General features: G+C 43.5%; 1 protein-coding gene across 1 annotated transcript in view; it reads right to left on the bottom strand.

Moving 5' to 3' along the window:
• The window catches only part of ush2a (Usher syndrome 2A (autosomal recessive, mild)), a 916,330-nt gene that overhangs the window by 519,178 nt on the left and 372,894 nt on the right, over nucleotides 1-24,258 (bottom strand). The window contains exons 27-29 of the mRNA XM_078230465.1: nucleotides 21,500-21,773; nucleotides 10,343-10,546; nucleotides 10,167-10,247 (exon numbers count right to left, since the gene is read on the bottom strand). Coding sequence (XP_078086591.1) covers nucleotides 10,167-10,247; nucleotides 10,343-10,546; nucleotides 21,500-21,773 — 559 coding nt within the window. The remainder of the gene's footprint in view (nucleotides 1-10,166; nucleotides 10,248-10,342; nucleotides 10,547-21,499; nucleotides 21,774-24,258) is intronic.

The raw sequence follows: 24,258 nt of genomic DNA, 5'->3' as shown, positions 1-24,258 counted from the left end.
ATTGAAGCCCAATTACAAAATGTAAGAAAAAACATGAAGACAGAAAAATACCCTCTGGTCCATCCATCCTGTCCCACATAAATGTGATGTATGTGTTTTACAAATCATACACGCCCCATTCCATTCTGTCTGGGAACTAGATAGTCTAGAAAAGGTGAAAAACCAACTAAAAGACACAGCCAATTAGAGGACAAAATCTGGAAAGTTCCTCTCCGCTTCCCTTAGGTAATTAAAACTAGTCCGGAGATCAATCTGGTCCTGATTAATGTTATGCGTTACTACCTTCTTATATGAGATGATCTCTGCCCCAGTCAGAAACAGGTCCAACTCTTGCTTGAAGGAATTCAGCAAAAATGTAACATCATTCTGTTTTACAATCAGATCATCATAAAACTTCGCTTCTATTTGCTTTACAGAATTATGGGGTGGAATTTAACATAACTGACATGAGTCCAGCCTACTGGTTGGAGAACCCACTTGTGGGAGAACCCCATTGTTTCTGAGCGAGAAGCCCAGCCAAATAGGTGCCTGTCAGGCACTTAACTGGCTAGGTTTGTAGTTTATCTGGGATTTAAATCTCACTTCCCCACTCCCCACTCTCCTTCCCCCACTCCCAGAACTTCCAGCTAATCCGAGCCTGGCAGTTCTTCATTGCCAGCAGAGCCACCAGGATCGGTGGCTGCTGCCGGTAGTGCTTCAGGCTCTTCCCCAAAAATCTTCAAGTGAGCGGAGGAAGATGGAGAAGTGGGGAGGGAGTTGCAGGAGAGGATTGGTGGACGGGGGTCAAGGACAGCAACTGTTCTGCTCCCACTCTGACCTGTCTGTCCTTGGCCTCTAACACTGTATTAATGAGGATCAATGTAAGGAAAAACACTTCATCCTTTGATGAAGCTATTATAGCCTTCCAGACTCTACAGTTCAACAATGTCAGATTGCAACCAGTTCCTCTGTTTCAGACAGCAGCTGCTAGTGGTGTTTCTGCTGTTGCCATTTACACCTCCTCTAAACTCATTTAAGCTTCTTCATTCATTTCATTATCATTCCCTTTTTGACTATATCAGCTTCCACTTTATCTTTTAATCTCCCCTCTCTTCCACCCTATCACAAATCTTTCATTTTATTATTTTCCTTCTCTCCCTCTTTTCCCTGGGGAGTTGGTTTAGCTCATTGGCTACTGGTTAGTAATGCAGAGTGATGCCAATAGTGTGGGTTCAATTCCCATACCGACTGAGGTTATTCATGAAGGCCCTGCCTTCTCACTCTTGCCCCCCACCTGGAGTGTGGTGATCCTCAGGTCAAAATCACCACCAGTCAGCTCCCCCTCTCAAAGCAGAGAGCAGTCTATGGTATCTGGGACTAGGGTGATTTTACCTGTGACTATACTTACTTGAAACCTCTTAATTCTCTAACTTTTTCCAATCCTGGTGAAATTCTGGTCAATTTTGTTTCTCGTCAGGTGCAGCCTGATTTGTGGAGTATTCACAGTTTTGTATTAGCTTTATAATTATTTTTAATCTGGCCTACCCTCATTTTCTTGACATTGGGATAGAACAGAAATGAAAAGGAAACCTTTATTTGTTTTTGTCCATTTTGTGCTGCGAATGCTCTCTTAAACACATAAAAACTACTACAGTTATTAATTTGATTTGATTTACATATACTTCAAGCTGTTCACCACTGAAAAGAAGACAGAGATAGGATGACTACACAGAAGACTAATACCTTGCAGCCATTCTCCAGTTCACCTCATTTAACTTCCAGGTATTGGGATATTTTCCATTAGGCAAAATGATGTTATCATATTTCAGTCTGATACCAAATTTATTGCCTAAGGTGATAACATTGTGACCAGATATACTCCTCTCTTCCCAATCCTGCAATAAATCTGCCATATTCAGATACTTTATGCTGGATTGCCTGCTGCACTAAATGGAAATAGCAAAAGCAGGCTTTCTTTCTGTGGATCAATTGACAGAACATTTGAAAATATTTATATACATATATATAATATATATGTAAATATATATTCTCCTTCGATCAAGTCATAGAACTAAATATTCATAGTGGCTTCCTGATTCAGTGATGAAAGAAGCAGTAATTGGGGTCAGAGCAGTCTTTGAACTCAATACTTCATATCCACTTTGGGATTTTTAAAAATGGATGTCGGAGTCATGCCCAGAGAGGTTAAAAGCACTCGTGTGATACAACAAAACGTCTTAAAGCACTCTTGTGTGCTCGCGATAATCCTCAATATTACCCCATTTTTCCAGAAAGCAGCTTTAAATTTTAAAATACACACACTCCTGAGTTAATTGCAAAATTCAGCTCCATGGCAGCTGGCAATATAGAAACCAAAGGCACTCAAAATTGTTTGCACCATGCTTCCAGCCACTTCCCAGCCATGCTGGGAATAGAGTTAGTACATGGACATGTCTTCCACACACCAGAACATTTCACAGTGGGCAGATCACAATCTCAAATAGCCTGTTAGGCTGATTGGATCTGCAAAAGTTAGACCTTGGAAGTCCAGTGAATGCCTGTGCCAACAATCATCAGCTGCATGAGGGATGCCCACGAGTGCTATTTAAAAGGCCAGTTATCCAACTTGCGGTGGGAGATACTTTTGACTTACTGTTGTACATGCGTTTTGGAGAAGTTCTGGTGAGTATTTGCTGGATAGGAAAAGGAGTGTTGTTGCATCCATACAGGGAGGACAGAGAAAGTTTGTGACCTGTCCATATAGTTTTGGGGATCTAGGTGCTGGGCCCATGAGTCTGCAACATGTCAGGGAAATGGAGCTGAGGAGAAGCTGTGTGCAGAGGGAGGAAGTGGGTGGGGGGGCGGGGTCTTTACAGAGGACCCTACTAACTAAAGGTTTTACACAAGAATACTTCTATTACCTCCACCTCAGCAAGAACAAATGTATGAAGTGGCTAAGACTCACCAAGGAGATGATCACAAAATTATGCCTCCTCCTTTAAGAGGATCTGCAGCCTCGCAGAAGTGTAAGGTCGGAGCTGCCAGTGGCTGCCAAGATCACCGTAACCCAAAACTTCTACGTGACTGGATCCTTCTAGGTGGGAGTGTGCGATATTGCAACCATATCCCAGTTCACTGTCACTGTCATTGTTTTCTCTCCAACCAGAGGGAAGCAAGATAAGCAGCCAAGATAGTCGGGTTCCCAATTGTGCAAGGAACTCTCGACCATGTCAACATGGTTCACCAATCCTCCTGTGTCAACAGGAAAATATAGTGAAACTGTTAAGGGGTAATGTCTATTAATGTACAGTTGGATGTGTGATCATGGAAAAACCATCATGTGGTTGAATGGCCGCTAGCCTGGCAGCCATGAAGCCTTCATCCCCCCCACTGTTTTCGGATCTCCTTGAAGGAGCAGAGGCCACATGCTTGGAGACCTGACTGATAACCCCCCCTACACCACTTAACTGTATGAAGAAAATGAGAGCCACCAGAAACATTGTGGAACAGACCATTGGTTAAACAATGGTTCTGCTGCCTGAACCATTTAGACTAACTGTTAAATAATTGCCAACGTGCTTCCCCATCCATGGTGGCCTGCTGTGTCCCCGAAAACATCGTTAACATAAGAACTCAGCCATTGCCTGAGGTTATCTCAGGAGTAGGAGGAAGAGGAAGCTGCAGGAAGGAGGCATCTAAGACTTTTCACTCCAGGTTCTTGAGCGTCTAATGAAACTCTGATTCCCTGTGGACATCAGCTTCTCACCCTCATTGCTCTATAATTCCCATTTTCCCATCCATCTGTGACATCCCATTACTGTCTCCTGTTGGACAAAATCCTGCAATAAAAAGCAACAAGCATTTCTATAACTTTATCCGACCATGTACTTAAAAATACAAAGAAAAAATAACTATACACTTTTGTGCATTCACTTAGCGCCTGTCCTGTGCTTGGCCCAGAGCTGCTATGTAGCGCAACCCTGTGATTGAACATGGCTGGTGGAAGGCAGTTGACGTTCACTGGTGAAGATTGCAGCTAGCCTTTTATGATGCGATCGAGCAGCTCTGGGCCGTGAGGGCCTGGCTTCAGGATGCAACACCTTGGCATGGACAGCAGCAAATAAACTATCTCCCTGTGAGGCAACAGCAAGGGCACTCGTAGTGTAGCAGTGCTTGGAGCATGAATTCTGTCACAAAAGATTCACATACCACAGATTCACTGTAATTCCCCAGATGCGTGCCTTGGGAATTATAGTCATCTGTTGAAGGACAAATTGCTGGGCTGCTGTCGCAATGCCCCTTTGAGTACTGAGGGCTGTGACCATGATGGCAGTGGTCTAAGCCTGCCAATCAGCAAGCATGGATTTCATCACCTCCATTTGAGGGTCTACTGCAGCACTGACAAATTTGGCGGGATTTTACGGTGTTGCTCCTCGCCCGTTCAGACAAACAGGCAAAGGCATGCTTTTAAAATGCAAACAAGGTCTAACGCACAAAAGGGGGCCAGACAGGGTGGCACCAAAGGAAACTCATCTAATCAAATCAGCACCACTGACCTAACCAAGTGATATCAGGAAGCCTTCTTAGCCTCAAAAGACTTCCTGAGATCAGCCAAACACCCATTGTTCAAGAAACCCCGGGGAGATTCTAGTCCATTGATAAACCCATCGGACGGAAACGATTACCATACCTAAACATTGATACTGTACTTAAAACATCAAACAGAATGATCAGAGTCAAATACTATAAACAAAACATTAACATTTGAATCATACAACGTGTCAAAGTTCGAGTATAACTGTAGACCATTGCGGCGGGCCTTCAGAGTGCTTTTGGGACAGTGCTGTTGGTATGTCCTGATTGCACCTCCGTCGACGTTAATAAAGCTGTACCGCTGTTGAACCTGACTCTGAGTCCGAAGTGGTCATGTTCGCCCACTCGCGCTAACACCTGTAATTAAACGTACTACAACCTCACCTTCTGGGGAGTTGGTAGACAAGATGTCCACCAGGGCGGCATGGTGGCATAGTGGTTAGCACTGCTGCCTCACAGCGCCAGGGATCTGGGTTCGATTCCAGCCTTGGGACACTGTCTGTATGGAGTTTGCACATTCTCCCTGTTCTGCGTGGGTTTCCTCCGGGTGCTCCGATTTCCTCCCACAGTCCAAAGATGTGCGGGTTAGGTTGATTGGCCATGCTAAATTGACCCTAGTGTCAGAGGGATTATCAGGGTAAATATGTGGGGTTGCGGGAATAGACCCTGGGTGGGATTGTAATCGGTGTAGACTCGATGGGCCAAATGGCCTCCTTCTGCACTGAAGGGATTCTAAAATTCCATGTTCTATTCCGCTGGCCTGACTACAACCCAATATGTCCAGTGATTTACCATGTTCTGATCCAAATGCTATACTCACATCCAAAGTTTGTGGAGTGCCAGTATCTGAGCTGATGGCTGAAAGTGTTGGATTAAGTGACAGTGCTTCTTTATTCGAGCTGTGCTGCTGCACTCGCCCCTTCTCTCCAATTTGCACTGGTTGGCAAGGCAGCAGTTTTGAGTATCTGAAAAGAATGGATGGACTGCGGAGAGGGTTATTCTAAGGTGGAATTTGAGAAGAGCAATAAGGCAGGAAAATACTGCCACCTGCATCAATGTTCTCAGTAGTACTGGATGCAATGGCCTCTGCTACCATCAGCCCATGATGCAGAACAGATTCCTCCAGCGAGCTTCGATGATGCAGGCACGCCTCTCCCACCCTGGTTCTGATATGTTCCCCTCAGTTAGGCATACTTCCTTCTACACAGCTGTGTTGTACTATGTTTGGGTGATGTGCCTGTCATAGCTGAATAGCTGGAGGTATGTGTTAGCCTTGAGAGATTGTTGCAATTGTAAACTAGAGGATTAGCATCAGAAGTATAAATGCTGTCTGATTACATGATGGAGAAGAAAGAAAGATTTGGAAATTTGTGATATTCTAACATCATGCAGAGGTCCAAATGTGTAAATACTTACTGTAAGTAAGAGTAATGGTTTTGAGAAACTACAGACATAGAAGCACATTTTGGGAAAATAGACAATCCCCTAAAATTGCTGTCCATATCCCGAACACACAATGAAACATGGTGGCAATGAGTAAAAGACCCAGCAGACTTTAAAAAGAAGATAAAGGGCTGGCAAGTAAAAGAATGAAGGAAGGATGAAAAGAAAAAAAAATGTTAGACTCAGCAAGACATTGGAACATTGCAAGAGCAGCAGATGCATGCTGAGACACAGATGCAGAGACCAGATAGCAATGAGCACAGGTCCAAGGCAGCAAGCAGCAACAGAGAAGCAGGAACAATTCCAAAGCAAGGCATCCGCACTACAACTCCCAGAGCTATTTCAGAGTACAGAAGGTTCACAGCAGGGACAGGACTGGGACAACTAAAGAAAAAGCTTCACAGGTACAGAACTGCTTCAAGATTACACAACAAAAGATCAGAAAGACCAGGTCAGTGCACTCTTTTATGCAGTAGGATCTATTGCTGATGATGTGACAGAAAGGCAGGGGTGAATGAGTCTCCAACTTCTTATGAAGAAGTCCTGCAAGCTTCTGACTCTTATTTCAGCATCCTTTGGAATGTGATAATAGAACTAAATTTAATTTTTAAAAAACAAAGACCAGGCAATTGTTCATCAACAATCTCTTTCGGCTGGCAGGGAACCGTGACCATGGAATCCTAAAGGAGGAGCTGATTCATGAAAGGATCCGAGTTGTGGTCCTGGATGAAGCATTATCAGGTCCCTTACAGATAAGAGAGGATTTAGAACTGGTAAAAGCAGCAAGTCAAACAGAACTCAGGGAACAGAATTGGGCATTTGATCATGCTATATATTGTTGATGGAGAACGGTGGAGTGGATCAAAGCATTCATCCTTCTTCGGCACTGCAGGGCTGTCCATTTTTTGTGACCGTTGACAAAAGGGGTCGAGAGTTACAGAATCTTCCTGGTGACCTCCTCCCAGGTTTCCACTCCATCTGACGAAGGAGCAGCGCTCCGAAAGCTTATGGTATTTGCTACCAAATAAACCTGTTGGACTTTAACCTGGTGTTGTGAGACTTCTTACTGTGTTCACCCCAGTCCAATGCCGGCATCTCCACATCATGACCTCCTCCCAGGCCAGTGTAGCCAGGTTGTGGTGGACCTTCTGCTCCCATCCTGGGGAAAAAGAACTTCCCACCTTTCCTTGATGGCCAGAAGGAGTTGTTCCAGAGAGGCATTGCTGAACTGTGAAGCAGTGGGTGTATTTCTTTTGGGCACCACCCTAATTTAACCTTTAGCCCACATTGGGGCTGCTGTGAGGGAATGTGAGTGTACATGCCATTTAAATATGGCCGCAGGACATTTGCCCCCACGGGTTAATGGCAGGACAGATCAATCTCTGCCTGCCTGACCATGAGATTCAATGAGATCCTCACTGATACATAATGAAAAGTAGAAGATTTTGTGTGAAAATCCATCCCACCATTCAGCGAGAATCACGTTGACTTACTCACTTGCCACTGCACTTAATCTCCAGATAGAAACTTCCGCCCCACATCTGGAGTACCGTGCACAATTTTGGTCTCCATATTTTGGAAAGGATATAAATGCGTTAGAAACAGTTCAGAGAAGGTTTGCTCCACTGACACCTGAGATGGAGGGGTTATCTTATAAGGGAAGGTAGGTTAGGCTGTGCCTGTATCCATTAGAGTTCAAAAGACTTTGAGGTAATCTTAATGAAACATGTAAAATAGTGAGGGGATTTGACAGAGTGGATGTGGAAAGTGTATTTCCATTTGTGAGGGAAGGGGGCCACTGCCACATGGGGAGATTGCCCACTCAGAGCTGGCAGCTTCCTTTTGGGCTCCAGTGGGGATGGGGGTGTCTCCTTTTCAGGTATTTCACTGACCACAGAGGTGGAATGACTGCCTCCTCCATGACAACACCAACATCTGTGCATCAAGAATGTCTCCTATCTGGCCCTGGCATTCCTCCAACCCCACCTGCCCCTTTTCAAGGGTCCCTCAGCCATTGAGACACCATCTCCCTTAGGCATCAGCCTGTCCATGGGCCACCACTACAGTCCACCATCTTTAATTGAAATGGGACCCTGGTGGCAGCCACATAATTGGCCATGGTGGGGGGGGGGGGGGGGATGTGCCTCTTGCTTTCAGCCTCAGCGGCAGGATTTTGGTCATTTCCATAGAATTCCAGCCATGGTTTCTTTTGTGAAAATATCTATACATGTATAGTTTTATCAAACACATTGTTTAACCTGATCATTTGTCTATCACTTAACTATAGTACAAGCTAGTCCTTACTTTGTCTATATTCTGTATGCTAAAAACATGTTTATGCCTGCAATAGCATTGCCATATAGTATGTGCAATAAATATTCAGTATTGTTCTATCTGTTAATTACAAGGCTAACAAGGGTCAAACATTCTATTCGGCAAAATAGTTACCTCTCTCAGCATTATTACCAGTTTGATGAATGAACATAATCAGTAAAAGAATTGGGCAGTGTCTATATTTCTTTTGTTAAGCCCTGTACCAGCTAAGCAGATCGTTTTAAATATAGCATAACTGTCATTTCCAATTGCCCTTTAAAATGGCTTTGCAAGCCACTCAGTTCAGGAGTAATTAAGGATGGGTAACAAATGCGGGCCTTGCCAGTGAGCCCCACATCCCATGAAAGAATAAGTAACAAAAAACAAGAATGAGAAGGTTGTGCTTTCAAACCCCAGTTCAAAGGCGTAAGTACATCATCAAAGCTGGCATTTCAATGCAGTACTGGGGGAAGTTCTGAACAATTAGGGTAGTCCCATCTTGCAAATGAGGTGTTATATTGGGGACTGCCCACTATTTCAGGTGGACATAAAGCATCCCACATTACTATTTGAAGAAGGGTAGGAGATTTCTCAAAGTGGCCTGGCCTGTATTTACTCCCCCCCCACCCCCGTCTGTGAAGAGAGAAACAGAGCTAACGTTTGGAGTCCATGGCCGGTATTTTATGACCTCGCACAGGCAAGGCTTATAAAGTCCTGCCTGAGACCAACGGAGAATTCCATTCTGTGAGCCACGTCTGACCCAGAATCGGCCCATATGACTCTTTTTCAGAGCTGAAAGGGATATGATGGATTATATAGTTGGAGAGGAGGGTGGAGAAAGTGGAGCAGAATAGAAGATCAGGGATAGGTAGGGGTTCAAGAGGGATTTAAAAAGATGTAATGGATGTAAGACAAGGGAATATTATTGATAGTGTTAAAGACTAAAATTGGTATTAATAATAGCATGAAGGTAAGGTAACAGAATATGTTAATAGTAGGACACGGCTCAGCACTCTGTGAAAGCAAAATTATGTTACAGATGTCCCTGTGGGGGAGGGGTTTGAGGGAAAAATCAAAATGGAGGAGAGGGTTCATGGTCTGAAGTTGTTCAACTCAGTGTTAAAGTCTGTAAAGTGCCTAATTGGAAGGTCAGGTGCTATTCCTCCTGTTTATGTTAGGCTTTACTGGAGCATCACAGCAGGCCAAGAAGGGAAATGTGGCCATGAGAGCAAGACGGTGAGATAAAATGGCAAGCAACAAGAAGATCGGGGTTATGCTTGTGGACTGAGCAAAGATTTTTTCCCCCCTGCCCGGAGAAGGGGCATTAGTGACTTATTTTGGTTTCACAGGGTGCTGATCCTTTTTCTGCTATTAACATATTCTGTCACCTCATCTTTATGTCACTATTAGCACCTTCTTTAGTCTTTAACACTGCCATTAACACTCCCTTCGTCTCAAATCCATGACAGCTTGCTCAATCTCTGCTGAGCTCTCATCTGTCTGTGACCTTCTATTCTGCTCCACATTCTCCACCCCTTCTCAAACTATAATAACCCATCTCATTTCTGCTGCTCTTCAATTCTGAAGAAAAGTCATACGGACTCAAAACTTTAACTCTTTCTTTCTCTGCGGATACTGCCAGAGCTTGAGTCTTTCCAGCATTTTCTGTTTTATTTCAAAAATGTTTACATCCTTTGAAGAGATGTTGATCTTTGATTGAGTAACGGCCTACATTTAGCATTTAGTTGTCAAAACATTCAACATCAGGAAAAACATTTTCTTTTATAACTGAAATAGGAACAGCAAGGTTATGAAATGATAAACAAATCACGTGTTACCTCCTTCTTTTGTGCGCCCTCGCTCCCAAGGACTAAACACCGACCCTCCTTGATTTGATGCAACGACTCTGTATAAATATTCTTCAAAAGGTAAACAAGAATAACATGTTAAACATCACCTGGTGAAAGTAAATGCTGAAAAATCTTACAGGAAACGTTTTAGTAAAATATTTTACCTGTAAATGGATGCAAACCATCATCGTATACAGTGTGTTCCTTGCCGGTGTACACAACAACGGAATTCTTTCCTTCACAGTTACCAGTACCGTCCAGTGGTAAGCATCCATCCAGATTTACTCTGACAGCATTAATGGAGGCAGTCACCAAGTTTACGAGAGCACCTTTCGTAAATCTAAGATCTTTTATGCACCCACCGAAACCTGGCAAATAATGAGAGTAATGAACAGGGAAACCATATCCATGGTTTCTATCTTAACCAGAGTTCTTCAGCCCTTTTTTTTACAATATATCAGATATACATCCAATAGAAAGAAAAACCATTATTGTTCAAATTAGAGAAAAAAAGTAACATTGCTGCAATCACCCTTGGCAGCAACTAAGAAACAAAGTTCACACTTATCAATTTTGCATTCCCTGGTTTGTTTATGAAGGACTAATGTAGTGAAATATTGGTGAAATATAAAAAAAATTCAGAGACAGCTGGTGGCCTAAAAAAGCAAAGGGGAAAATATAACATGTGTGTGCACCAAAACATTGGCGGAATCAGTTAAAAAGTGAAAAAATGCTATTAGCATTTCTTAACTGCTCCCCAATTATTAATTCTTCCAAAGTAAGTTTTGATTTTACAAAACGCTTTTCCAAGGTACAACGTGAATTTGAAACCATGAAGATTCAATGCACATGTAATATATTTAAGTGTGTTTACAATCAATAAAGTAAAAAAAAATTCTTGATGTAAAGTAATTTATAAAGAATACGACCTATGTAAACAAAGGGAATGAAGAAGAAAGTGAAGACATTTAGCTCTGTATCAGAATTTGAGTGCCGCAATCCCAGCAATGCTGTCATTTGGGAGCAAGATGAAATGCTTGGCCCTGTTTGATGTAGGTGAAAGATCCCATGACATTATTTGAAGAAAGGCAGGGATCATGTTCAATGTTCTGGCCAATGTGCAACCTTTAAGCAAAAAATAAGTTAACTGGTTATTTTTCTTATTTAGTATTTGTGTAAACCTGCCTACAATATAATAATGAATTGGAACAGAGGCCATAATGAGAATATAAAAGTCACCACACGAAGTTCTTTCTCGCTTGATGTTTCCTGTGTTAAATGGATCACTCCTTCCTATCAGCCACTATTTTTATTGGATTTGACAGGTGGTTTTACTGCTGGATGTCCTTCCTTTCACTAACTTTGCCCCACTTATCCAGGCTGGAAACTGGCACCGATACATGCTGGCTTGCCTGTATACTGGTTGGGTTCTTTCTCAGCCAACAAGTCCTAGAATGGAACTTGGATCAAAGCCTTCCTGTTCAGAGGTAGGACAGCCATCTGCTGAACCACCAAAACTCCTCCTATATAACTTAAAAATATTTCAGCATTAAAATGAATATCTTTGAATTTCATAGAAATAGTCTTATTTAAAGATTTAGTTTTCCTTACACTGCCAGGAACTTCCCTAAAGCATTACATTTTTAAGGTGCAAGGCATAATGGGTGGGATTTTACGGCTTCGCTCGGGCGAGACCGGAAATTCCCGCCCGAGATCAACGGAGATTTTCGTTGTCGGACCCCCGCCTGCTCCATTCCGTGGTGGGCGAGGTGGTAGAGTTCCAGCCAATGAATCTGGAAAGCAGTGGGCCATAGCATCCAACCAGCATCAGAAGGCAATTGCCTGCTGGAATTACAAGACATTAATGTCGTTTGAAATTGGGGGAGATTTGTTGTGGGACATTGGGGTGGGGTGATTGGAGTTTGGGTGGAGGTGGGGGGAGTGGGAGGTCAAGGTGGAATGGAGGTCATGGGGAGTGGGGGGTGTTGGAGGTCAGGGGTGGGAGTGTTCGGAAGTCAGTGGGCAGGGGAGGATCAGAGGTCAGAGGTTGTAGGGGGGGGGATAGGTTTGATTAGCGTGGGTCGGATCAGGAGTGGGGATGAGTTGGTGGGGAGTTTGCAGGAGGGGCGGGTTGGGTCAGGTCAGCGATGAGAGTGGGGCCATGGATAGGGGGTTGGGGGAGGACGGGGAAGTCTAATGTGGGTGGGGATCACATCATGGTCAGAATCCCTCAGGGGAGTTTGAGGGTAGGGAACATTGTACGGGAGTGATTAATCAGGGGTAGGGAGGATGTTCTGGAGGGTCACGGGCATAGGGTGTTCTGTGTGGGGATCAGTAATGATATCTAAAATAACTACACAGAAGTTAGAGGTAGATTTCTTTCCTTCTAACTTTTTCTGAGTAACTATTAGCATAACCCTGACAGAACCATCCAGTTAGCAATTTAACTCGCTTTGTTGGATGGGTCTCAATGCAACTGCCCAGGGGAAGTTAGTCTTTCTTGTCAATTGCCGCATAAACTCTTATCTGGGAACTTCCCTGAGAGATTCCCCAGCACATCTTTAGGGTACCCCGAAATCTGATGCTGGGGACGCTTAGCTAACAACCAAAAACAGATATTGTCACAGCTCACGTTTTGGGTCCCATTGCTACCAGACCTTTCCTTTAGTGAGAAGAGCAAGAAGTCGAGATGACAGACTGAAGAAAAAGAAGGCAGCTTTTCCTGACTTAAAAAGAGAATTGCCCAGGAGCACAAAAATCCTTGAACACAAATGCGGTTAGCTGTGAACATTTATTATGTTATACATGAATTTGAGTTTGCCAAGCAGCATAGGGCCTACAGTACTACTTTTCTCAGATATTCTTGTTAAAATTATTTACGGATTACCTTAAACCTTCAGTATTCTGGAGAATATGTGTAAGCTTTACAAAATTACTTAAGATTTTTGACTATCACCTAGACTTTAAATAGAGGTAGTTTTAGACAGACATAAGTCTGAGGGTAGCTCAGTGGGCTTGATTTTAAGCCTTCATTAGAGCTAGGATCAGAGGTGAGTGGGTGCTAATAATAGCCCTGCCAACCAGCATGCTGGTTCCTCAGCACCATCCCAGCATCAGGGTGTAATGCATTCATACATTTCAGTTATGTGATGTGATGTTCGTGCATGCGCAGTACGTAAAGACAGAGGAAGTTTACCCTTGTGAACTGGCTATATCTCATGTCAATCTTCTTCACTGGTGTCATGCTGCTTTGTTCTGCAGTTAGCTGGCATGGAATCAATCGGCCAAATGACCGTGTGAAACAACAATTTATTTGTACTTCTTTCAATTTGGTGTACTGTATTTGCTGCTTGCAATGTGGTCACCTCTACACTGGGGAGACCAAATGCAAACAAGGTGACCACTTTATGGCACACCTCCATTTAGTCTGCGAGCACGACCCCAGTTTTGGTGGCCTGTCATTTTAATTTTTCTGCTTGCTCCCTTGCTAACCAGTCTGTCCCTGGCCTGCTACAGCATTCCTGTGAAGCTCAACGGAAACTTGGTAAACAGCACCTTATCTTTCAACTGAGGGTGCTGCAGCCTTCTGGACTCAACACTGAGTTCAACAACTTCAGATCATAGCCTCTGCCTTCATTTTGTTCCATATGCTTCTCTTTCTTCTTTTTAGTTTTGCTGAGTCAGTCTTGTCTTGTTTCTTTCTTTTTTCATTTTACATTCGGATGGTCTGGATGTGGTAATTCATGTCTCATTTGGACTCAACCTTTGTTTCTTTACGATATCCATTACCATTCTCTTTGGCTGTTTCATCATGAATCATAGAATTCCTACAGAGCAGATGGAGGCCATTTGGCTCATTGAGGCTGCACCAACAACAATCCCAACCAGGCCCCATCCCCGCAATCCACATATTTACCCTGTTAACCCCTCCTAACCTACACTAAGGTAAATTTGGCATGGCTAATCCACCTAACCTGCACATCTCTGGACTGTCGGAGGAAACCAGTACACCCAAAAGAAACCTATGCAGACAAGGGGAGAACGTACAAACTCCACGCAGTGACCCAAGACCGGAATCGAACCCGGGTCCCTGGTGTTGTGAGGCAACAGTGCTAACCACTGTGCCACCTTGCTGCCCATCATGAAATCTTTTATTATTTAATCTCCCCTGGTGTCTACACTATCACTGACCTATCCAGTGTTCTTCCTGCTGCCTTCCCCATTCTAATAGCTTAAAAACTCTTACTTTTCTATCATTCTTCAGTTGTGATGAAAGACCATCAACTTGAAACACTTTCTCTGTTTCTCTCCCCATATGCTTCCCGACTTGCTGAGTATTTCCAGCATTTTTTGGTTCTTGTGCCATAAAACTTTCTGCTTTCCATTTCTAAAAGAAAAGTATTGTAGGTAAACTTCTCTCTGACACATATAAAAAAGGCTGTGAGTTGTTCATAAAACAATTCTTTGAAAACATGCCTCTTAAACATGTAATGTTTTACAATCTTTATGGATGTGTACACTAGGCACATTTACAACTGGCTTTTTCTTCTTAAATTACATCTCCAAATCAAGCTTGGTAACTAGTTTACAAGGTCTTCCTGATCTTTACAGGTTTTGATGTTGAGCCAGGTTTCGGACTGCTTGATTTGGGTTCAGTATTGAATGGAGATCCTGTTTCTTTCTCAGCCAATCAGTTGCTCCATTTGATGATTCATGAGATCTTGGTATGGATTTTTTTACAAGTGGATATCTGAGACAAGCTCCCCTGGTAAACCAGGCCAAGCAAAAGTAGACAGCAATTCGTTTTTATTCATTCAATAATGGTGTTTTGATTCATTTGTTTTACTTCAATCCACCTAGAGTGGCTATCAATGAATACCAAGAGACTGGCATTTCCCTTTTCTCGGAGGTCTATATGTACTCTTTGTAATGGTCTTTGCAAAGGTGTTTTGGCAGTACATTACTACAATTTTGGCAAATAGTACATTTCCTAACCAATGATTCTAGGTACGAGTGAAGGGCAGCATAGTGACACAGTGGTTAGCACTGCTGCTTCAAAGCGCCAGGGACCCAGGTTCGTTTCCTGACTTTAGTTACTGTCTGTGCAGAATCTGCATGTTCTCCCATGTCTTGTGGGTTTCCTCAATTTGCTCCAATTTCCTCCGAAAAATGTGCTGGATAAGTGCATTAGCTATGCTGAATTCTCCCTCAGTGTACCTGAACAGACACCTGAGTATGGCGACTAAGGGATTTTCATAGTAACTTCACTGCAGTGTTAATGTAAGCCAACTTGTGACACTAATAAATAAACTTTTAAAAAGGTGTAAAGATTATGGTTGAAGACTTGGAGAATGTGAGTAGTTTCAAGTACCTAGGCTTAGTGGTGGCATTATAAACATGGAAAATAAGTGATGGATTAACTCTGGTTCGAGCAGTTAGGAGAAGTGCAGTGGAGTGTTTGCTATGCCATTGAAAAGTATCGCTGAAACTGAAATAAAGAACCTACAAGACCTATGAATCACCTATAAATGTGAGGTGATTCATTTTGGTAGGACTAATTTAAATGTGGATTACAGGGTCAAAGGTAGGGTTCTGAAGACTGTGGAGGAACAGAGAGATCTTGGGGTCCATATCCACAGATCTCAAGGTTGCCACTCAAGTGGATAGAGCTGTAAAGAAGGCCTATAGTGTGTTAGCTTTTATTAACAGGGGGTTGGAGTTTAAGAGCCGTGGGGTTATGCTGCAACTGTACAGGACCTTGGTGAGACCACATTTGGAATATTGTGTGCAGTTCTGGTCACCTCACTATAAGAAGGATGTGGAAGCGCTGGAAAGAGTGCAGAGGAGATTTACCAGGATGCTGCCTGGTTTGGAGGGTAGGTCTTATGAGGAAAGGTTGAGGGAGCTAGGGCTGTTCTCTCTGGAGCGGAGGAGGCTGAGGGGAGACTTAATAGAGGTTTATAAAATGATGAAGGGTATAGATAGAGTGAACGTTCAAAGACTATTTCCTCGGGTGGATGGAGCTATTACAAGGGGGCATAACTATAGGGTTCGTGGTGGGAGATATAGGAAGGATATCAGAGGTAGGTTCTTTACGCAGAGAGTGGTTGGGGTGTGGAATGGACTGCCTGCAGTGATAGTGGAGTCAGACACTTTAGGAACATTTAAGCGGTTATTAGATAGGCACATGGAGCGCACCAGGATGATAGGGAGTGGGATAGCTTGATCTTGGTTTCAGATAAAGCTCGGCACAACATCGTGGGCCGAAGGGCCTGTTCTGTGCTGTACTGTTCTATGTTCTATGTTCTAAGACAGTCGTGAAGCCGGCCTTTGTCCTGAAACTTAGACAACATCAATAAGGGAGGAAGAATGCGCTTCGGATGTGTGGAGTGTTGAGAAAGTACAATATCACGAAGATTGGAGGAGCATTGAAAAAAGTAGCCAAGGAGAAATTGAAATTGAAATGGTCATATGTTGCGGAGAGAGAGAGAGGACATGTGGTGAAGTGAGTGATGTAGATAGGACTGCCAGGAAGAAAAAGAAGAAGGCTAAGTAAGACCAGATGGAAAGATGCAGTGGTGAAAAAATTAAACACAGTTGAATTCAAAGAGGAATCTGTGAGTGTCAGGAAGCGATGGAGAAGGGTGATCAACTAGCATTGTGGTGACCCCAAGGAAAATGGGAGGGGGCAAAAATAGAACTTGTTTCTAGGTCATCGGCTAGGTCAAAAAAGGAAAGCTCTCATTATGGATATCATGCTGACTACTGTAGCATGGTGGCACAGTGATTAGCACTACTGTCTCATAGCACTAGGAACCCAGGTTCAAGTCCGGCCTCAGGTCTCTGTCTATGTGGAGTTTGCACGTTTCACCCCATGTCTGCATGGATTTCCTCCTGGGGTGCTCCGGTTTCCTCCCACAATCCAAAGATGTGCAGGTTAGGTTGATTGGCCATGTTAAATTGTCCCTTAGTATCAGACATATTAGCAGAGTAAATACATGGGGTTACAGGGATAGGGCCTGGGTGGGATTGTTGTCAGTGCAAGGCTCAATGGATTGAATGGCCTCTTTCTGCACTGCAGGGATTCTATTATTCTATTTTTGTGTGTTCAGTATTGACTTCTCCCAGAATCTTGTCTCTTAAAGAACTAAGTATCACTCAGTTTTGACCCCACTTAATGCAGCGCTGCTAATATGACAACTCATTATGACGATTGTGGAATGGTTTCAGTTGCTCAGCTATACACTGGTTGAGTTCTTTTTATCCTTTCTGTTTGTAGACTCTTTTGTGCAGCGAGTTTTTCAGAGCTTTGCTGCAATTACAGTTGCAGTGATAGGAAAGTCATCATCCACTATCTCTGCTGTGAAGATTACCCCTTCACAGCCTGCAAGTCTTCTTGTAGCGAACTGATGGTACTTCAGTGATAGCATTCTCTTCCAAACTGCAATATTCAATGTTGTAGTACTGTGAGAGAAGTACAGCATATCTCTGACACTTCCATCATCAGAACTGCAGATTTTGATCCGAGATTAGCTATTATGGGTTTTGTGATCTGTTATTAAGTTTCTACCCAAGATAAACCGGTGAAAATCTTTGATTGTGAAGATGATTCCAAGCGTTTCCTTTCTGCCTGAGCTTAGCTTCATTCACTCTTGGTGGGAGTATGAGACCTGAGTGCTATAGGTTTCTCCTGCCCACCATCCATGACATCACTGCTCCAACTCTATCATTTAAATTGTTACATGGTAGCTTCAGGTCATCATGAACAAGAAGCGCGTCACTGATCAAGCTTTTCTTGCATGCATCATAAACATCGTGTTGAGAGTTGGATCATTCCCATTTCACATCTTTCTTCAACAGCTCGTAATGGAGCTAATACAGTTGCAGACAGAAACTGCTAGGATTGAACCATATCGAGAAAAGATCTAAGCTCAGACACATCTTTTGTTTTGGGGGAATATTGATTATAGGCTCTATCTTCTCTTAAACAGACTGTGGCCCCTTTTCATGGATTATCAGGCCAAGGTACATTACCTCAGACTGCACAAGAGCACAACTGTTACTTTACAACTTCATATTCTGATCACTGAGCCTTTTTTAACACTTAATCCAATACTTAAAGATTCTCTTCCTCTGCTGTGGTCTCAATCAACATACTACCCTGATCACACAAGCTATGCAGCACACCGTGCTAAATCTACCCATTGTAGCTTGGAAGATTTTTGGAGAAGATTTCATGAAATAGGGAAGCTTCATGAAAGAATGTAACCACATTTATCATGAGACACTGATGACTCCCTTGATCCACATTGAGCTATGTTCAGTTTACACTCATATAACCATTTCTTTCAAGATGCTTTAGCTCCACTCCAACATAGGTAATGAGAGCATAGGACAACAGCGTAGCCTCACAATATATCGGCTTTGCATCAAGTCTAATTTAGATGCGGATCTTCATACCAATTATGTCTTTATAGTTGTCCTTAAAAATGTTGCTGTAGCTGTTCAAGAGCAAATCAAACATTTTGGTTGTCACAACTTGGAAGACATACTATCTTCAGTTTGTGAAACCTGTCTTTTCTTATTTACGTTGGCTTGTCGACATGTCTCACTATAACGATCAGCAATTCAAAGGATTTGTCCTTATGTTGGATATTGAACTCAATTTATCCACACCTTTCTAGCTCTTCAGCAGAATAGATTTTGAACTGAAATCTTCTCTCAGTTAGAAATACATCACTGTATTTACTCTTGTACATGTCACTTCTCATAATGGAGCAATCTGTAGCTATATTGATGCACAAGTTGATGTACTGTTAATTTCACAACACTGTTGAACAGGAGTCTCTGTCATTGGAGCGATTGTTAGCAGCAAAAGTGCTGTACAGTCCTGGCTTCTCTTCACTCAGGTGCTCTGGATTCACTTCAAGATTTTGAATCCCACCCTTGTGACATCACTGTCTTCCATTACCACTGGAATGAGTTCTCCTTCTTGTTTCAGCCTTTGCTCACAATATGGCCTTTTGCTTTTTGCAATGAAAACATTTGGCATTTCTGTACACACATGCCTGTGCCATGTGATTAACCCACTAGAGTGATAACAAACCACGATCACCAGCATTCTTCTGACCAGATCCCCACCTGAGGCTTGATGCAAACTTTCTGGCAGTGGACGGAAGCTACACTAGTCACTTGCATAAGGCAAAATTCCCAAGCATTCTATGTTGCCATCTTCATTGAAACAGCAATCATACACACCCGTTCAAATATGAGATTTTGTATATTCAGTACTTTGATTATATTCTATCATCCACCAATCCACATACGCATCTGCCTTGTATTGTAGGTCTCAGAATATGCCAAAGTTGCAATGTAGTGAAAAATTTCTTCACCGCCACAATGTACTCACCAACAGTTTCATTACTTCTGTAATTTCTGGTTTCAAGTTACTAGCTGGCTTAGGGTTGAAATGTTCTTCCAACTCGGTGCTGATTGTTTCACTTTGCTGGGGCAAGATGATATTTTTACATTCCATACATTTTTGGGCCAATTTCCGTTCACAAGATTCCTTTCTTGTGCTCTGAAATTGTGTAATTTTGAGTCTTGACTTCTTCACTTTCACCTTAAGTTCAGGAAGCATAGTGGAGAACATGCCCCCGTCTACATGAGTGGGAATGAAGTAGAAATGGCCAAGAGCTTCAAGTTTTTTAGGTGTTCAGTTCACCAACAATCTGTCCTGGTCCCTCCATGCCGACGCTATAGTTAAGAAAGCCCACCAATGCCTCTCCTTTCTCAGAAGACTAAGGAAATTCGGCATGTCTGCTACAACTCTCACCAACTTCTACAGATGCACCATAGAAAGCATTCTTTCTGGTTGTATCAGTTTGGTATTATTCCTGCTCTGTCCAAGGCCACAAGAAACTACAAAGGGTTGTGAACGAAGCCCAGTCCATCACTCAAACCAACCTCCCATCCATTGACACTGTGTACACTTCCTGCTGCCTTGGAAAAGCAGCCAGCGTAATCAAGGAACCCACGCACCTTGGACATACTCTCTTCCAATTTCCTCCATCAGGAAAAAGACACAAAGGTCTGAGATCACAAACCAACTGACTCAAAAACAGCTTGTTCCCGGCTGCCATCAGACTTTTGAATGGACCTACCTGGCATTAAGCTGATCTTTCTCTACACCCCTAGCTATGACTGTAACACTACATTCTGCACTCTCTCCTTTCCTTCTTTATGAATAGTATGTTTTATCTGTATAGCGCGCAAGAAACAATACTTTTCACTGTATACAAATACATGTGACAATAATAAGTCAAATCAAATAAGTCTTTTGCACCAGTATGGCTTGTGCAAGCACAAACATCATATCACATTGACATAATGGATAATACATTTTTGCAGAGGTGGGATGGGAAGCGATGGAAGATAGCCAACATCATCCATTAAAAATATAACAAGGCCAATTGAAGAGGACTGGCTGGGATTTTCCAATTGGCCTCCAGGCTCTCGCAGGCAACTGCCGCCTTCCCTTGACAGGGGTTTCCCCACTTCCTAAGTGGTGGCCTGGATCCATTTTTTACGTTTTTAATTGAAAACAATTGGAAAGAAGGAGCCTCCACTTTGAAGTACCCTTTCCCTTACTTACTTTTCAATGTTCTCCGCTACTCCTTTCAAGCGGGAAGGCCTCAGCTTGATCCTCCAGCCTTCTGGCCATTAATTGGCAGACTCCTTGAAAATCAGAGCTGACTGCCCTCCACCACCAACCACTCCTGAGGGCACGTTCGGGAGCTGGAAATAGTCATGACCTCTGGTTCCTGCGTCTGGAAGGAAAGTCTAGCCCAATGGCTTCAGCAGCTAAGCACGTGATTCTCATTCAACAAGTTGTGAGTTTGAGTCCCACGGCTGACCATCACTCAAGCCACTTTACTAAGTTCTAATAATTCACAAGCAGGTTATTTTATCAATTGCCATTGTTGTATCTCAAGGGACGGACAACTAAAATTATTAAATTCTCCCACTACAAATTGTTCTCCTTGCTGACCAATCATTAGGCAGAACTGATGACAGTCATTAAGAAATTTGTGTACCATCTTATCCTTCAAGTTAGAGTGTGTAATAAAAGTAACATATAAAATAAAGCACTTATATTTTTCATGATCTCAGGATGTCTCAAAGTTCCGGTGCTACCAATAATCACCAAATAATCACCAAGAACCTGTCTTAAGCCAGAGAACCGAAGGGGTTTCATTGGGAAAATGTTATCTGAGAATTTGAAAAGCAGGTCTAAATCAGGTGTGTAAATCATCACAAACCTTGCTTTAGTTCACATCCTCTGCAAAAGCTTTCTGCTTCAGTTGAGATCCCACCGAGGTAAATCGGAGAGTTTATTTGCAGCTCTTCTTCCTCAGTCGCCAGTTCTTCCTTCATTTGCCCGTTTACGTTCACCGATGCCACTGCACCTTGCTTCTTAAGTGTAACGTTTTTCCATTTTCCATCACAGTAAGAAAGCCCCAACCAGAGGTCAACTTGGGTTGTGCTTGAACTTGTATTGAGCAAGAAGCTCAAAGTTCCACTGTGCAACTCAGCCTATAGGATTGCAATCCAAAATTAGAAAAAGAGTGTGAAGAGTTTTTTTCCATTCAATTAATACTGTACTTATGATCTTGTAAACCAATGGAGCACTTGAATTGCATGATGAAAGTTGTTCATGTTTTTTAATTTGCACAGATTGAAAATGACTAGATATAGCAATTAGCAATAAAATCATAGACACTGATGCATCCTTGAATTTGCAATAAAACAGTGGAGGCTGCTCCATACTTAAACTGGCAAAACACAACTTAATTAATAAAACCTCTCACTTTCCTTCAAATGAATATGGATACACTAATTAATACTAATGTTAAATGTTTAAAAATTAACAGTCTTTACTTACACAAAAACAGTTAATGGCAAGTTGAGGACTGAAAACCATTACTAACTCAATTATTGTGCTAACTGCTCCACAAGTATACTTAGTTTTTACTGAAAATTTAACACAGCGGCTGGGATCCGCCCAAATAAATTCTAAGTTCCCAACCTGCGGGAAAATAGGAGTAATTCCCATTGTTTTTTTTAGTGTACTTACCAGAGCAAATCTCTGACACTCTGAGCTCTGCAGAGTGCCTCAGCAGGGTTCACTCTGGAAAGTATTCCCGCCCGAGAGGCTGGCAGCATAGCGCTGAGCGGGCCACTGGGCATGCGCCGATCTGTCACAGCGCCCCCCCTCCCCCACCACCACCATTGCCAGCCTCCCCGGTTGCTGGCCAGCCCACAACCCACCTGATCGCTGGCCTTCCGACCCCTCCACCTCCCGATCGCTGGCTACCCGGACCTCCTCAGGACAACCTCTACGTGTCCCCCCCCCGCCACCAACCACACCCTGTCTCCATCCGGCCAATCCCAATCCCCTTGACTCTCCCCACAACGGTCTCGACCCACCCCCGAACCTGATGACCAGCCCCTATGTCCACCCCCCACAACTGGTCAGTCATGATCTCCTACTCTGACAGTCCCAATCCCCACCCCCACCCAGGTAAACAGCTCCAACCCCAGCCCCCCCCCCACTGGCAATCCCGACCCACCCCCCCACCCGATGGCCAGCCCCAATGGCCCGCACTCCCTCCCTCCTCAAACAATCCTTTTGCAGAGTAGCAGCAGGCCCCACCACACCGATTTCACCCACAGTAGGCCCTTTCCCTTCTGATCCCACCCCCTTGGTGCTGCTGTATGCCAGCTGGCTCCTTGGGCAGTGCCAGGGTGCCAGGCTGGCACTGCCCAAGGGGTACCTCCCTCACCCCAAACTCCCGACGGGCCTTAATCGCCTCTGTTCTCTCTTGTGGAGTCGGGTGCTTGTTCCCCGTTAGTGGGGAGCAGTCATAAATGCCACTGGAGGGAACCACTCCCAGGGGGGGCAAAAGGGAGGGGGGGTAGATGCTAGCAGACCTGGAGACTTCCATCCCGGGCCCAATAATCATAGGGAACTGTCAATTTCCATGACATTTCCATATTTCCACATGATAATCAATTATCCTCCACAATGTTTATATATTATCCCCCTCACCAATTTCAGGCATTGAGCTGGCAAATACTTACCTTGGGAGACACGCAGAGGCCATGACACCAGGCCAAATCCCGTGAAACAGCCGCTGATGTTTCCTGGCCCGTTGCATGACTAGAGCAATGCAGTAGGCCAGGAGAATCGCCCCCAGCATGTTTCAATCTACCAAAATGCATTTCAGAAAAGAAACACATAAGGACACATGACACAAATGTGCACTCCTAGCCCAACACTTTAACCACTGGTAGGACATATTGGGAATCCAGCTGCATAAGAATAGGCCAGTAGATCATCCATGAATTAACTTTAAATTACTGGAAATCTTAATGTTAGAACAAGCTGCCAGTAGTAATAGTAGAGGCAGGTACAATTTTGTCTTTTAAAAAGTGTTTAGGCAGTTACATGGATAAGATGGGTGTAGAGGGATTTGGGCCAAATGCAGGCAATTAGAACATAAGAACATAAGAAATAGGAGCAGGAGTAGGCCATCTAGCCCCTCGAGCCTGCCCCGCCATTCAATAAGATCATGGCTGATCTGACGTGGATCAGTACCACTTACCCGCCTGATCCCCATAACCCTTAATTCCCTTACCGCTCAGGAATCCATCCATCCGCGCTTTAAACATATTCAGCGAGGTAGCCTCCACCACCTCAGTGGGCAGAGAATTCCAGAGATTCACCACCCTCTGGGAGAAGAAGTTCCTCCTCAACTCTGTCTTAAACCGACCCCCCTTTATTTTGAGGCTGTGTCCTCTAGTTTTAACTTCCTTACTAAGTGGAAAGAATCTCTCCGCCTCCACCCTATCCAGCCCCCGCATTATCTTATAAGTCTCCATAAGATCCCCCCTCATCCTTCTAAACTCCAACGAGTACAAACCCAATCTCCTCAGCCTCTCCTCATAATCCAAACCCCTCATCTCCGGTATCAACCTGGTGAACCTTCTCTGCACTCCCTCCAATGCCAATATATCC

The sequence above is a fragment of the Mustelus asterias genome, chromosome 15 (genome assembly GCF_964213995.1).
Source record: "Mustelus asterias chromosome 15, sMusAst1.hap1.1, whole genome shotgun sequence".
Classification (NCBI taxonomy): Eukaryota; Metazoa; Chordata; class Chondrichthyes; order Carcharhiniformes; family Triakidae; genus Mustelus; species Mustelus asterias.
Note: the sequence above shows the minus strand (reverse complement) of the source record. Positions and strands in the feature narration are given on the sequence as shown.